The 15403-nt window shown below is 42.3% G+C and overlaps 1 protein-coding gene across 1 annotated transcript in view; it reads left to right on the top strand.

The window, feature by feature from the left end:
• The window catches only part of LOC115108569 (transforming growth factor beta receptor type 3-like), a 149842-nt gene that overhangs the window by 63069 nt on the left and 71370 nt on the right, over window positions 1-15403 (top strand). Inside the window, exon 4 of the mRNA XM_029633071.2 lies at window positions 8779-8916. Within this exon, the coding sequence (XP_029488931.1) occupies window positions 8779-8916 (138 nt within the window). The remainder of the gene's footprint in view (window positions 1-8778; window positions 8917-15403) is intronic.

The following is a 15403-nucleotide window of genomic DNA, read 5'->3' as shown; positions in this document are numbered from 1 at the left end:
TGCCATTTTGTTTCTGCGCAACTATGTTTATGCCTTTTCTTTCAGGTGACTCACTTTTGGAATAGTTTCTGTCTGCTTCTAAAATTCCACAACGCTCCCCCTTTTTTTTTTTTCTCTCTCTCTCTCTCTCTCTCTCTCTCTCCTCAAAGCCAAGGCCTCTGGAGCCAGCTGTATATGAGAGCAGGTATGATTGTATCTGAGTTGCCTTGCGTTAGGTTATTCTCCCAGGAGGGATGGAGAGGCTTTTTCCAGAGTCTGGACAGAGGGGGAGGTTTAAGTAGATTAGATGCTCATCTACAATTTTCCACAAGGACAAACATGAAGAAAGGGGTGAGAAAAAATGAGGGAGAGAAGCTATGCGAGACATACTTGTGGGGCTTTCGTCTCACTTGTTGTGTGTGTGTGTGTGTGTGTGTGTGTAATTGTGTGTGTGTCTGGCTCAGAGCGTCTCTGAGCCAAGCCCCCTTGAAGTTAAGCGTTCTGTAATTTCTTCTATTCGTCTCTCTCAGAGGGCCTTTTTATTATGATTATTGCAGCATTTCTATGGCCCATATAGCTAAATACTCAAATTTGCTCTCCTCCTCCTCTCCCTCTCTTCCCCAGGGCATTATTCCTTTAGATCTGTGGGAGACTATGATCAAGAGGCTTTGAAGCCATGCCTATACTTTCTTTAGTACTAAATCCTCTGTCTCTAATATATTATAATATGTCTGTCTCTAATATATTCTCTCTGTTGTGTGTCTCTAATATATTCTCTCTGTTGTTTCTCTCTCTAAACTATTCTCTTTACTGTGTCTCTCTCTAATATATTCTCTCAGTTGTGTGTGTCTCTCCAAATATATTCTCTCTGCTGTGTCTCTCTCTAATATATTATCTGCTATGTCTCTCTCTAATATATTCTCTCTGTTGTGTCTCTAATATATTGTCTCTGTTTCTCTCTGTAATATATTATCTCTGCTGTGTCTCTAATATATTCTCTGCTGTGTCTCTAATATATTATGCTATGTCTCTCTCTAATATATTCTCTCAGTTGTGTGTCTCTCTCTAATATATTCTCTCTGCTGTGTCTGTAATATATTCTCTGCTGTGTCTCTCAAATATATTATCTCTGCTGTGTCTGTCTAATATATTCTCTCTGTTGTGTGCCTATCTAATATATTCTCTCTGTTGTGTCTCTGTCTAATATATTATCTCTGTTGTTTATATCTAAAATATTCTCTCTGCTGTGTCTCTCTCTAGTATATTCTCTCAGTTGTGTGTCTCTCTTTAATATATTCTCTCTGCTGTATCTCTCTAATATATTATCTGCTGTGTCTCTCTCTAATATATTATCTCTGTGTCTCTCTCTGATATATTCCCTCTGCTGTGTGTCCCTCTAATATATTCTCTGCTGTGTCTCTCTCTAATATAGTATCCCTGCTGTCTCTCTCTATGTTCTCTGTTGTGTCTCTCTCTAATATATTCTCTGCTGTCTCTCTCTGATATTTTATCTCTGCTGTGGCTCTAATATATTCTCTGCTGTGTCTCTCTAATATATTCTCTGCTGTCTCTCTCTAATATTTTATCTCTGCTGTGGCTCTAATATATTCTCTGCTGTGTCATGCTCTAATATATTATCTCTGCTGTGTCTGTTTCTAATATATTATCTCTGTCTCTAATATATTATCTCTGCTGTGTCTCTCTCTAATATATTATCTCTGTTGCGTGTCCATCTAATATATTCTCTTTGTTGTGTCTCTGTCTAATATATTCTCTCTGCTGTGTCTCTCGCTAGTATATTCTCTCAGTTGTGTGTCTCTCTCTAATATATGATCTCTGTTGCGTGTCTATCTAATATATTCTCTTTGTTGTGTCTCTGTCTAATATATTCGCTCTGCTGTGTCTCTCTCTCTATACTATATCTGCTGTGTCTGTCTCTAATATATTGTATCTGCTGTGTCTCTCTATTCTCTGCTGAGTCTCTCTCTAATATATTCTCTCTGTTGTGTCTCTGTCTAATATAGTCTCTCTGTTTCTCTCTCTAAAATATTCTCTCTGCTGTGTCTCTAATATATTCTCTGCTGTGTCTCTCTAATATATTCTCTCTGCTGTGTCTGTCTCTAATATATTATCTTATATATATTATCTGTCTCTAATATATTATCTCTGTCTCTAAAATATTATCTCTGCTGTGTCTCTAATATATTTTCTCTGTCTCTAATATATTATCTGCTGTGTCTCTCTCTAATATATTATCTCTGCTGTGTCTCTAATATATTATCGCTTTCTCTAATATATTCTCTCTGCTGTGTCTCTCACTAATATATTATCTCTGTTGCATGTCCAACTAATATATTCTCTCTGTTGTGTCTCTGTCTAATATATTCACTCTGCTGTGTCTCTCTCTAGTATATTCTCTCAGTTGTGTGTCTCTCTCTCTAATATATTATCTCTGTTGTGTGTCGATATAATATATTCTCTCTGCGGTGTCTCTCTCTAATACATTCTCTCTGCTGTGTCTCTCTCTAATTTATTCTCTGCTGTCTCTCTCTAATATTTGATCTCTTCTGTGGCTCTAATATATTCTCTGCTGTGTCTCGCTCTAATATATTATCTCTGCCGTGTCTCTCTCTAATATATTATCTCTGTCTCTAATATATTATCTGCTGTGTCTCTCTAATATATTATCTCTGCTGTGTCTCTCTACTATATTATCGCTTTCTCTAATATATTCTCTCTGCTGTGTCTCTGTCTAATATATTCTCTGCTGTGTCTCTCTTTAATATACTATATCTGCTGTGTCAGTCTCTAATATATTGTCTGCTGTGTCTCTCTATTCTCTGCTGAGTCTCTCTCTAATATATTCTCTCTGTTGTATCTCTCTATATTCTCTCTGTTGTGTCTCTGTCTAATATAGTCTCTCTTTTTCTCTCTCTAATATATTCACTCTGCTGTGTCTCTAATATATTCTCTGCTGTGTCTCTCTCTAATATATTCTCTCTGCTGTGTTTGTCTCTAATATATTATCTGTCTCTATTTTTTTCTTTGCTGTGTCTATAATATATTTTCTGCTATGTCTCTCTCTAATATGTTCTCTCTATATTATCTCTGTTGTGTCTAATTTATTATCTCTGTTGTGTGTATTTTTAATATGTTCTCTCCTTTGTGTCTCTGTCTAATATATTCTCTGCTGTTTATCTCTAATATATTATATTTAAGGAATACCTAGGATAGGATAAAGTAATCCCTCTCACCCCCCTTAAAAGATTTAGATGCACTACTGTTCCACTGGATGTCATAAGGTGAATGCACCAATTTGTAAGTCGCTCTGGATAAGAGCGTCTGCTAAATTACTTAAATATCTGTTGTGTGTGAGAGTTCAAGTAGGCTAGTTCAGATAGCAGCAACCTGAGAGAGATTACAAATCAGAGCAGAGTTACTGCTTTCCAAAGGGAGAAAGCTCATAGTCAGACTTAGTGGGATTATCAGCACAGTGAGCGGATAAACAACTAAAACCCTGATAAAAGACACAATCAGAAACATTATAGCTCGGTAATTGTGCAGGAACAGTCAACAGAGTGATCTGCAATGTTTTGATAACATTGATTCAACAACATCCACAGTAAAGGAAATGCTCTCATATTTGCCTTGTGAAGCAACTGAGTGAAATGAAAGGGGGTGGTGGTGTTAATACACTGTAGCTGACCCTATGATGACTGCAGCTGACTGTAGCTGACCCCATGCTGACTGTAGCTGACCCTATGCTGACTGTAGCTGACCCTATGCGGACTGTATCTGACCCTATGCTGCCTGTAGCTGACCCTATGCTGACTGTAGCTGACCCTATGCTGACTGTAGCTGACCCTATGCTGACTGTAGCTGACCCAATGCGGACTGTAGCTGACCCTATGCTGACTGTAGCTGACCCTATGCTGACTGTAGCTGACTGTAGCTGACTCTATGCTGACCCTATGCTGACTGTAGCTGACCCTATGCTGACTGTAGCTGACCCTATGCTGACTGTAGCTGACCCTATGCTGACTGTAGCTGACCCTTTGCTGACTGTAGCTGACCCTATGCTGACTGTAGCTGACCCTATGCTGACTGTAGCTGACCCTTTGCTGACTGTAGCTGACCCTATGCTGACTGTAGCTGACCCTATGCTGACTGTAGCTGACACTATGCTGACTGTAGCTGACCATATGCTGACTGTAGCTGACCCTATGCTGACCGTAGCTGACACTATGCTGACTGTAGCCCACCATATGCTGACTGTACCTGACCCTATGCTGACTGTAGCTGACCATATGCTGACTGTGGCTGACCATATGCTGACTGTAGCTGACCCTTTGCTGACTGTAGCTGACACTATGCTGACTGTAGCTGACCCTATGCTGACTGTAGCTGACCCTATGCTGACCCGCCCACCCCTGTAAAGGTGCAGGTTTCTAATGCTGTGTGTTACACTGTGTTGCTCCCACACCTGGTGGAAATGGCTCCAATCATAACAGTGCTAATGTCAACAACCTTAAGTTGATATATTCATAAATGTGACAGTCATTTCACTAATCCTGCATTTATCAACTTGCAGTTATTGACATAAACACATATGTAATGCTTATGCACTGATTATGAATGTGTTATATACAGTATAGGGTTTCAATATGTTATGCAGCATTTATGTAGGTACCTTTCAAACCCTCTGTCTTCTCAGGAAGACAGGATCATTATAGATCGTATTATGACATTATTATAAGACATACAGTGGCTTGCGAAAGTATTCACCCCCCTTGGAATTGTTCCTATTTTGTTGCCTTTACAACCTGGAATTAAAATGGATTTTTGGGGTGTTTGTATCATTTGATTTATACAACATGCCTACCACCTTGAAGATGCAAAATTTTTTGTATTGTGAAACAAACAAGAAATAACACAAAAAAACTGAACTTGAGTGTGCATAACTATTCACCCCCCCCCCCAAAGTCAATACTTTGTAGTGCCACCTTATGCCGCAATTACAGCTGCAAGTCTCTTGGGGTATGTCTCTATAAGCTTGGCACATCGAGCCACTGGGATTTTTGCCCATTCTTCAAGGCAAAACTGCTCCAGCTCCTTTAAGTTGGATGGGTTCCACTGGTGGACAGCATTCTTTAAGTCATACCACAGATTCTCAATTGGATTGAGGTCTGGGCTTTGACTAGGCCATTCCTAGGCATTTAAATGTTTCCCCTGAAACCACCCGAGTGTTGCTTTAGAAGAATGCTTCGGTTCATTGTCCTGCTGGAAGGGAAACAGGTTTCCCTCAAGAGTTTTCCTCTATTTAGAGCCATCCATCATCCCTTCAATTCTGACCAGTTTCCCAGTCCCTGCCGATGAAAATCACCCCCACAGCATGATGCTGCCACCAGCATCAGGGGATGGAGTTCTCGGGGTGATGAGAGGTGTTGGGTTTGCGCCACACATAGCGTTTTCCTTGATGGCCAAAAGCTCAATTTTAGTCTCATCTGACCAGAGTTCCTTCTTTCATATGTTTGGGGAGTCTCCCACATACCTTTTGGTGAACACCAAACGTGTTTGCTTATTTTTTTCTTTAAGCAATGGCTTTTTTCTGGCCCCTCTTCCATAAAGCCCAGCTCTGTGAAGTGTACGGCTTCAAGTGGCCCTATGGACAGATACTCCAATCTCCGCTGCGGATATTTGCAGCCCCTTCAGGGTTATCTTTGGTCTCTTTGTTGCCTCTCTGATTAATGCCCTCCTTGCCTGGTCTGCAAGTTTTGGTGGGTGGCCCTCTCTTGGCAGGTTTTTTGTGGTGCCATATTCTTTCCATTTTTTAATAATGGATTTAATGGTGCTCCGTGGGATGTTCAAAGTTCTGGATATTTTTTTACAACCCAACCCTTATCTGTACTTCTCCACAACTTTGTCCCTGACCTGTTTGGAGAGCTCCTTAGTCTTCATGGTGCCGCTTGCTTGGTGGTGCCCCTTGCTTAGTGGTGTTGCAGACGCTGGGGCCTTTCAGAATACGTGTATATATACTGAGATTATGTGACAGATCATGTGACACTTGGATTGAACTAATTATGTGACTTCTGAAGGTAATTGGTTGCACCAGATCTTATTTAGGGGCTTCATAGCAAAAAGGTGAATACATATGCACGCACCACTTTTCCGTTTTTATTTTTTATTGTTTGAAACAAGTTTTTTTTATTTTGTGTATGTCCATTACATGAAATCCAAATAAAAATAAATTTAAATTAAAGGTTGTAATGAAACAAAATAGGAAAAATGTGAAGGAGGATGAATAATTTGCAAGGCACTGTAAGTGGGCCATACATGGTTATGACAGGTCTTATGATGCTGATTGGCTGAAAGCCATTGGTATATCAGACCATATACCATGGGTATGACCCCCAAAAATATTTGTACTTTTCTAATTACGATGGTAACCAGTTTATAGCAATAAGGCATCTCTGGAGTTTGTGGTATATGGCTAGGGTTGGGAAGTAAGGGATTACATGTAAGGGATTACAAAAATTGGCAACTGTAATTTACATTTAAGTCATTTAGCAGACGCTCTTATCCAGAGCGACTTACAAATTGGATCCGTTACATTGTCAGCACAAATATTGTAATCAGATTACAGGTACTTTTGAAAACTAGATGATTACTTCGAGGATTACTTTTAAATTCAGAAAGGAGGTTTGCAAAAGACACTTCTCTGTTTTCTCAATGACATTCAAATCATCATTGAAAAAAGGTGCAAGTTTAAGTTCCACCACAAGTCAGAGACCACTATGATACACACCAAATGTGTTTGATGGATCGTGGGAAAAGAGCAGGAATAGGTTTTTGTAGGCTACAGTCCAATCAATGTCTTTCAATGGTGGAACTGCTGTCGGCATCCAAAGATTATCCAACTTGAATAAGCACTTGGATGACAGCAGTGGTTTAGTCTACGGTGATACGTATACCACTTATTATTGATATCTACATAGCGCATTGATGTGAATCACACTGCTGATCTCTCATTCAGCTATTTGCACCTTACAGATTGTGGTTGTTGAGGATGGCTGTTCACATATATAAATGTGTATTTGAACACAATAATGGTTGAATTCAAGAAGTTTAAGCTGCCTATCAATCATTGTTTTTGAAACCAGTGGACAGCCAGTGAAAAATGCGCTCTTACAACAGCTGCATAGTGTGAATCCCAGCCTATGGAAAAAAAGTGGGGATTTTATTGCTCAATCTAATTCATGCTTATAAAAAAAAATGCATAGGCCTAATGGACACATGCTCAAACTTGCACACTTTTGATAGACTTAAAGGGACAATCTGTAGTTGCTACCTCCATTTTTGGACTTATAAATGATATATATATATATATATATATATATATATATACATACTAAGTGAGTTTAGTTCAACTATCACACTCCATTGTTTGTAAACATTGTGAATGTAAACAAACACTTTATATCCACATGTGGTTAAAACAATAATTTTGATATCATGGTTGGTCAGTCCTTGCATCCATAGCTCTGCCGATTAATCTGAGAGTGGTTGCATTTCTCCAGGCCCATCCCTCAGCTTTTTACCAAAACAGAGGTGGGGTGTCCATTGTGTTATTGTTTCATCTGTGGATTTGCCCTTTAAACAGTTGCATTTGATCAAGATATTAAAGTGTCACCAACAAAAAGGTTAACAATAGGCCTATAGCAAATGCAGCATATGGCATTCATTTTTCACATGTAAATAGCACTTTTCAGTAGTGTTCAAAGCATGGCATTCCATGAGCGCAGCATTTATTTTTCAACTAGAATCAATAAGCCCAGTCAGTCCTCCATGACAATAAAATCATAAACAACAGAGCAGGGCTGGCTAATAAGTCCTTCGTTTTGGGGTTATGCTCAGGTAAAGCAATTAGGCTAATCTATACTCGGGGCTCCAGAGTGGCACAGTGGTCTGAGGCACAGCATCTCAGTGCTAGAGGCGTCACTACAGACACCCTGGCTCAGATCCAGGCTGTATCACAACCAGCCGTGATTGGGAGTCCCATAGGGTGGCGCACAATTGGCCCAGCGTCGTACGGGTTTGGCCATTGTAAATAATAATTTGTTCTTAACTGACTTGCCTAGTTAAATAAAGATAAAATTAATGATTTTTCCAAGTCCTATTCTTGAAGATTAAGGGGTGTAACATTTATTGGAATGACTGGAATTCTGATAGACTTTGGTTTTTAATGTAAAGATATAATTTAATCGTATTATTATATGTAGTAGAAAACGATGGTTTAGAAGAAGACTATGTACATAAACAACCCATAAAGTAAAATTGAACATCCATATATGGCCAGCTATGTAAACTTTAACATTGACTTATCCTGCAATAGATGTTGTTCAATTGGTAATATACATTTTATATTTTCCTAATGCCTGTTAATGGGAAAGTAATCTAAAAGTAATGTAATGTAATCAGATTACGTTAATGAGTTTGGGTAATCCAAAAGTTACGTTACTAATCACATTTAGAAAGTAACCTACCCAACCCTGTATATGGCTAATATATCCCGACTATGGGCTATTCTTACGCAAGACGCAACAAGGAGTACCTGGATACAGCCTTTAGCTGGGGTATATTGGCCATATACCACAAACCCCCGAGAAGCCTTATCGCTATTATAAACTGGTTACCAACGCGCTGTGTCGTGCTTAAGATTTTGGCCATACACCACAGCTCCTCAGGCCTTATTGCTTAATTATAGTCCTCTAACCTTCTGTGTTGTTACCCTGTTCCCAGGTGGAGCTGCATCTGAAGCCCATCCAGTCCCTGCTGGTTCACCAGAAGCCCCTGGTGTTTGTGCTAAACTCCCCCCAGCCTGTGGTCTGGGACATCAGGACAGAGAAACTAGCCCTAGGCATTAAACACACCTTCCATGTGAGTCCAGCTCCAACTAATTTCCTTACAAACACTCCCCTTATTACTCATATCAAACACATCTTCCATTTGGGTCCAGATCTAACTAATATCCCTACTAATATTCCTTCTAATCTCTGTGTCTGTGTCTGTGTCTGTGTCTGTCTCTCTCTCTCTCTCTCTCTCTCTCTCTCTCTCTCTCTCTCTCTCTCTCTCTCTCTCTCTCTCTCTCTTATTTCCCTCATACCATTCTTTATTAACATTCAGGCGTGAGATGTTTGGAAACCAATCCTTTTGCAGAGGAAACATGTTACAGTCTAGATGTAAAGAGTTTTCAGCTATTGGTTACAGATGAACCATGATAGCATACAGTCTGTGGACAACAACAACCAAACATGCACACATGCACACATGCACACACACCGCAGCCAACGTGAGTAAAGCATTTAAACGTGTTATCCCTCGCAAGGCTGCCGGCCCAGACGGCATCCCCAGCCACGTCCTCAGAGCATGCGCAGACCAAGTGGCTGGTGTATTTACGGACATATTCAATCAATCCTTATCCCAGTCTGCTGTTCACACTTGCTTCAAGAGGGACACAATTGATCCAGTTCCCAAGAAGGCTAAGGTAACTGAACTAAATGACTCACCTCCGTCATCATGAAGTGCTACATCATCATTTCACCTCCACCCTACCTGACACTCTAGATCCACTCCAATTTGCTTACCGCCCCAATAGGTCCACAGATGACGCAACCACACTGCACACTGCCCTAACCCATCTGAACAAGAGGAATACCTATGTAAGAATGCTGTTCATCGATTACAGCTCAGCATTTAACACGATAGTACCCTCCAAACTTGTCATTAAGCTCGAGACCCTGGGTCTCGAACCCGCCCTGTGCACCTGGGTCCTGGACTTTCTGACTGGCCGCCCCCAGTTGGTAAGGGTAGGAAACAACAAGGGTGCGTTCTCAGCCCTCTCCTGTACTCTCTTTTCACCCATGACTGCGTGGCCATGCACGCATCCAACTCAATCATCAAGTTTGCAGACGACACTACAGTAGTAGGCTTGATTACCAATTAATGACGAGACGGCCTACAGGGAGGAGGTGAGGGCCCTCAGAGTGTGGTGTCAGGAAAATAACCTCACACTCAACGTCAACAAAACAAAGGAGATGATCGTGGACTTCAGGAAACAGCAGAGGGAGCACCCCCCTATCCACATCGACGGGACAGTAGTGGAGAAGGTGGAAAGTTTTAAGTTCCTCGGCGTACACATCACGGACAAACTGAAATGGTCCACCCACACAGACAGCGTGGTGAAGAAGGCGCAACAGCGCCTCTTCAACTTCAGGAGGCTGAAGAAATTTGGCTTGTCACCAAAATCACTCACAAACTTCTACAGATGCACAATCGAGAGCATCTTGTCTCTGTATCACCGCCTGGTACGGCAACTGCTCCGCCCACAACCGTAAGGCTCTCCAGAGGGTAGTGAGGTCTGCACAACGCATCACCGGGGTCAAACTACCTGCTCTCCAGGACACCTACACCACCCAATGTCACAGGAAGGCCAAAAAGATCATCAAGGACAACAACCACCTGAGCCACTGCCTGTTCACCCCGCTATCATCCAGAAGGCGAGGTCAGTACAAAGCTGGGACCGAGAGACTGAAAAACAGCTTCTATCTCAAGGCCATCAGACTGTTAAACAGCCATGACTAACATTGAGTGGCTGCTGCCAACATACTGACTCAATCTCTAGCCACTTTAATAATTAATAATTGGATGTAATAAATGTATCACTAGTCACTTTAAACTATGCCACTTTATATAATGTTTACATTCCCTACATTACTCATCTCATATGTATATACTGTACTCTATACCATCTACTGCATCTTGCCTATGCCGTTTGGCCATCGCTCATCCATATATTTATATGTACATATTCTTAATCATTCCTTTACACTTGTGTGTATAAGGTAGTTGTTGTGAAATTGTTAGATTACTTGTTAGATATTACTGCATGGTTGGAACTAGAAGCACAAGCATTTCGCTACACTCGCATTAACATCTGTTAACCATGTGTATGTGACAAATAAAATATGATTTGACACAGGCACACAGGCACGCACAGACACAGACACAGACACGCACACAGACACACACCCTCCCACATGTCCTGTGGCGAGACGTTAATGTCTGTATGGCAGTAGTTAGTGTGTAATGTGCAGCAGTGGTTTACCCATGGGGACAGGCTCTTCTTTACACTGTGCAGACACTCACACTTTCCACATCCTCTCGCTGTAAACTCTAATAATCAGTGACAAACCTATACCACTTTGATGACTAACGCACCACTGCTTTAGGACATCATTGATATCAACCCTCAAGTGATTAGGAGACTGGTTTACCTGACAAATGATGGGATATAGGTTGGCATGTACTTTATGCTTAGCCTGGTCCCAGATCTGTTTGTGATGTCTTGCCAACAGCTACGGTCATAGTCACACCAGGGTCGGTGAGCTTGGTTGGCACTGGAGTCCCTAACAACATTATTGTTTTCCAGTCTGACTGATAATCCCTCCCTCCCCTCCCATCTTCCCCCCCTTCCATCACGAAAACACGCACACCTTACAGTGGGGTATCACATGAGAACATCTGAGAGAAATGAGAGCAACAGGCCTACATGTACATGGTTTAACTCAACATGCTGCTCTACACTGTAAGCCTGTCTGGATCTGTACACTCAACACCTACATTTCCATATATGCTGTGAAAACTTTCATGTAGCTTGCGGTTCTTTTGAAATAATCATTGTCAAATGTGAGTTAACACCATAGCATTCTGCAAGAATGGCATTCATACTCCATATTATTTCCAGATGTGGTGGTTATGTGTTCTCATTGCATGCAAAACATCCTACCATGAAAACCAGAGCCCATACAGATGCATGGGCACACCCACATAAATGCACACACAACACACATGCACGCATTCATGCACGAACACACACACAAACAGACACTCATTGACGCACACCGCACACGCACAGGGTCTTTCAAAAATATATTAAGCCATCTTTATTTTGATCACTGAGAGAGCTGAGCTTCAGCAATAAAGCCAAAACCTAAATCCTTTACGGCTAAAACATTTTACATTTATAACAGATATTCCAAATTCAGTCTCTCAGAGAGAGGCTTAGCCTGAAATCCGACCTTCGGCAGTGAAAAGAACTTGGTCTCCTTCGGCAATGAGAAGAGCGAGATCTCCGTCATCACCTCTGTGTTGAGTGGGATTATTGTGGTCATGTGAAGCTACCTAGCTGACGTGCTAACATCCATCCACTTTGAGCAGAGATACCATTATTTAGCCATATCACAGACCAGACCTGGCTTCAAACACTATTTGAAATCATTTCAAATACATCAGCTGGGCTTGATTGAGTTTGCCAGGCACAATGGAACCAATAGAATAGGTGCAAAAGTGAAAACCCTCCCCATCTGTCGCTCCAGGCAGGCAAAAGCAAATGCTGAAATAATTAGAAATATTTGAAATAGTATTTGAACCCAGGTATACAACAGACCCATCTGTCTTAACCACAGACTCAGGTTTCACTCGGACACCCCTAGTGAATACATCACACAGCATAACAACCTACATACCAGGCTCCCTTTTTAATTGAGTTATTTCCTGTACTAAGTGGAAATATTTCCATGTCAGATTGACATAGTTTATTCAGATGAATGTGCATCCAGGCTGCTTCTGTTTTTAGAGCTGTAATTCTACATGCAGTTAGAGCCAGTCTTCTCGGGGGCTGTGTCCCAAATGGAAACATATTACCTATACGTAGTCTGGGCTCTGATCAAAAGTAGTACACTATATGGGAATAAGGTGTAATTTGGGACGCGGTCTCGGAGGGAGCCATTAGCAGGTCAACAGAGTCTCCTCATCAGACATATAACAGCTGACAACAGTCATAAAGCCCAGCCCACAGCCTACAGTACAGTACTAGGCTTTTTGCTGTAGTGTATCTAACATGTATATCTTACACTGTTAACCCCAGGAAATCTTAAGTTTTATTATATACTGCCGGGAGGAACTATTGGAGCAACGTCAACTTACCAACATTACGACCAGGAATACGACTTTCCTGAAGCAGATCCTCTGTTTGGACCACCATCCAGGACAATGGATCGGATCCCAGTAGGCGACCCAAAACAATGCTGCCGCAGAAGGGGCAGAAGGAGCGGTCTTCTGGTCAGGCTCCGTAGACGGGCACACCGCCCACCGCTCCCGAGTATACTACTCGCCAATGTCCAGTCTCTTGACAACAAGGTAGACGAAATTCGAGCAAGAGTTGCCTTACAGAGAGACATCAGAGATTGTAACATTCTTTGTTTCACAGAAACATGGCTCACTCGGGATACGTTATCAGAGTCAGTACAGCTACCCGGTTTCTTCACGCATCGCGCTGACAGAAACAAACATCTCTCTGGTAAGAAGAAGGGAGGGGGTGTATGCCTTATGATTAACGAGTCGTGGTGTGATCATAACAACAAACAGGAACTCAAGTCCTTTTGTATACCTGACCTAGTAGAATTCCTTACGATCAAATGCCGACCGCATTATCTACCAAGAGAATTCTCTACGATCATAATTACAGCCGTGTATATCCCCCCAAGCAGACACCTCAACGGCCCTGAAAGAACTTCATTGGACTCTATGTAAACTGGTTTCCAGTTTACATAGAGGAAATGGACACCTGCATTTATTGTAGCTGGGGATTTTAACAAGGCTAATCTGAAAACAAGGCTCCCTAAATTTTATCAGCATATTGAATGTGTGACCCGGGCTGGCAACACCCTGGATCATTGCTACTCTAACTTCCGCGACGCATACAAAGCCCTCCCTCGCCCTCCTTTCGGCAAATCTGACCACGACTCCATTTTGTTGCTCCTAGACTATAGACAGAAACTAAAACAGGAAACGCCCGTGCTCAGGTCTATTCAACGCTGGTCCAACCAATCTGATTCCACGCTTCAAGATTGCTTCGATCACGTGGACTGGGATATGTTCCGGTTAGCATTGATGTATACGTTGATTCGGTGAGTGAGTTTATTAGCAAGTGCATCGGTGATGTGGTACCCACGGTGACCATTAAATCCTTCGCCAACCAGAAACCGTGGATTGATGGCAGCATTCGCGCAAAACCACTGCTTTTAATCATGGCAAGGCGACCGGAAACATGACCAAATACAAACAGTGTAGCTATTCCCTCTGCAAGGCAATCAAACAAGCTAAGCGTTAGTATAGAGACAAAGTAGAGTCGCAATTCAACAGCTCAGACACGAGATGTATGTGGCAGAGTCTACAGTCAATCACGGACTACAAAAAGAAAACCAGCCCCGTCGTGGACACTCATGTCTTGCTCCCATACAAACTAAACAACTTCTTTGATCGCTTTGAGGACAATGCAGTGCCACTCACACTGCCCCCTACCAAAACCTGCGGGCTCTCCTTCACCAAGGCCAACGTGAATAAAACAATTTAAACGTGTTAACCTTGGCAAGGATGCCGGCCCAGATGGCATCCCCAGCCGCGTCCTCAGGGCATGCGCAGACCAGCTGGCTGGTGTTTTGGGACATATTCAATCAATCCCTATCCCAGTCTGCTGTTTCCACATGCTTCAAGAGGGCCATCCATTGTTCCTGTTCCCGAGAAAGCTAAGGTAACTGAGCTAAACGACTATCGCCCCGAAGCACTCACTTCTGTCATCATGAAGTGCTTTGAGAGACTAGTCAAGGATCATATCACCTCCACCCTACCTGACACCCTAGACCCACTCCAATTGGCTTACCGCCCCAATAGGTCCACAGATGACGCAATCGCAACCACACTGCACACTGCCCTAACCCATCTGGAAAAGAGGAATACCTATGTGAGAATGCTGTTCATCGATTACAGCTCAACATTTAATACGATAGTAACCCCCAAACATGTCATTAAGACCCTGGGTCTCGACCCCGCCCTGTGCAACTGGGTCCTGGACTTTCTGACTGGCCGCCCCAGTTGGTGAGGGTAGGAAACAACATCTCCACCCAGTGATCTTCAACACTGGGGCCCCACAAGGGTGTGTTCTCAGCCCTCTCCCGTACTCCCTTTTCACCCATGACTGTGTGGCCATGCACTCAATCATCAAGTTTGAAGACAACACTACAGTGGTAGGCTTGATTACCAACAACGACGGGACGGCCTATAGGGAGGAGGTGAGGGCCCTCAGAGTGTGGTGTCAGAAAAATAACCTCTCACTCAACGTCAACAGAACAAAGAAGATGATCGTGGACTTCAGGAAACAGCAGAGGGAGCACCCCCCTATCCACATCGACGGGACAGTAGTGGAGAAGGTGGAAAGTTTTAAGTTCCTCGGTGTACACATCACGGACAAACTGAAATGGTCCACCCACACAGACAGCGTGGTGAAGAAGGCGCAACAGTGCCTCTT

The sequence above is a fragment of the Oncorhynchus nerka genome, linkage group LG24 (assembly GCF_034236695.1).
Source record: "Oncorhynchus nerka isolate Pitt River linkage group LG24, Oner_Uvic_2.0, whole genome shotgun sequence".
NCBI lineage: Eukaryota > Metazoa > Chordata > Actinopteri > Salmoniformes > Salmonidae > Oncorhynchus > Oncorhynchus nerka.
The sequence above is the reverse complement of the archived record's forward strand: the minus strand, read 5'-3'. Positions and strand labels throughout refer to the sequence as shown.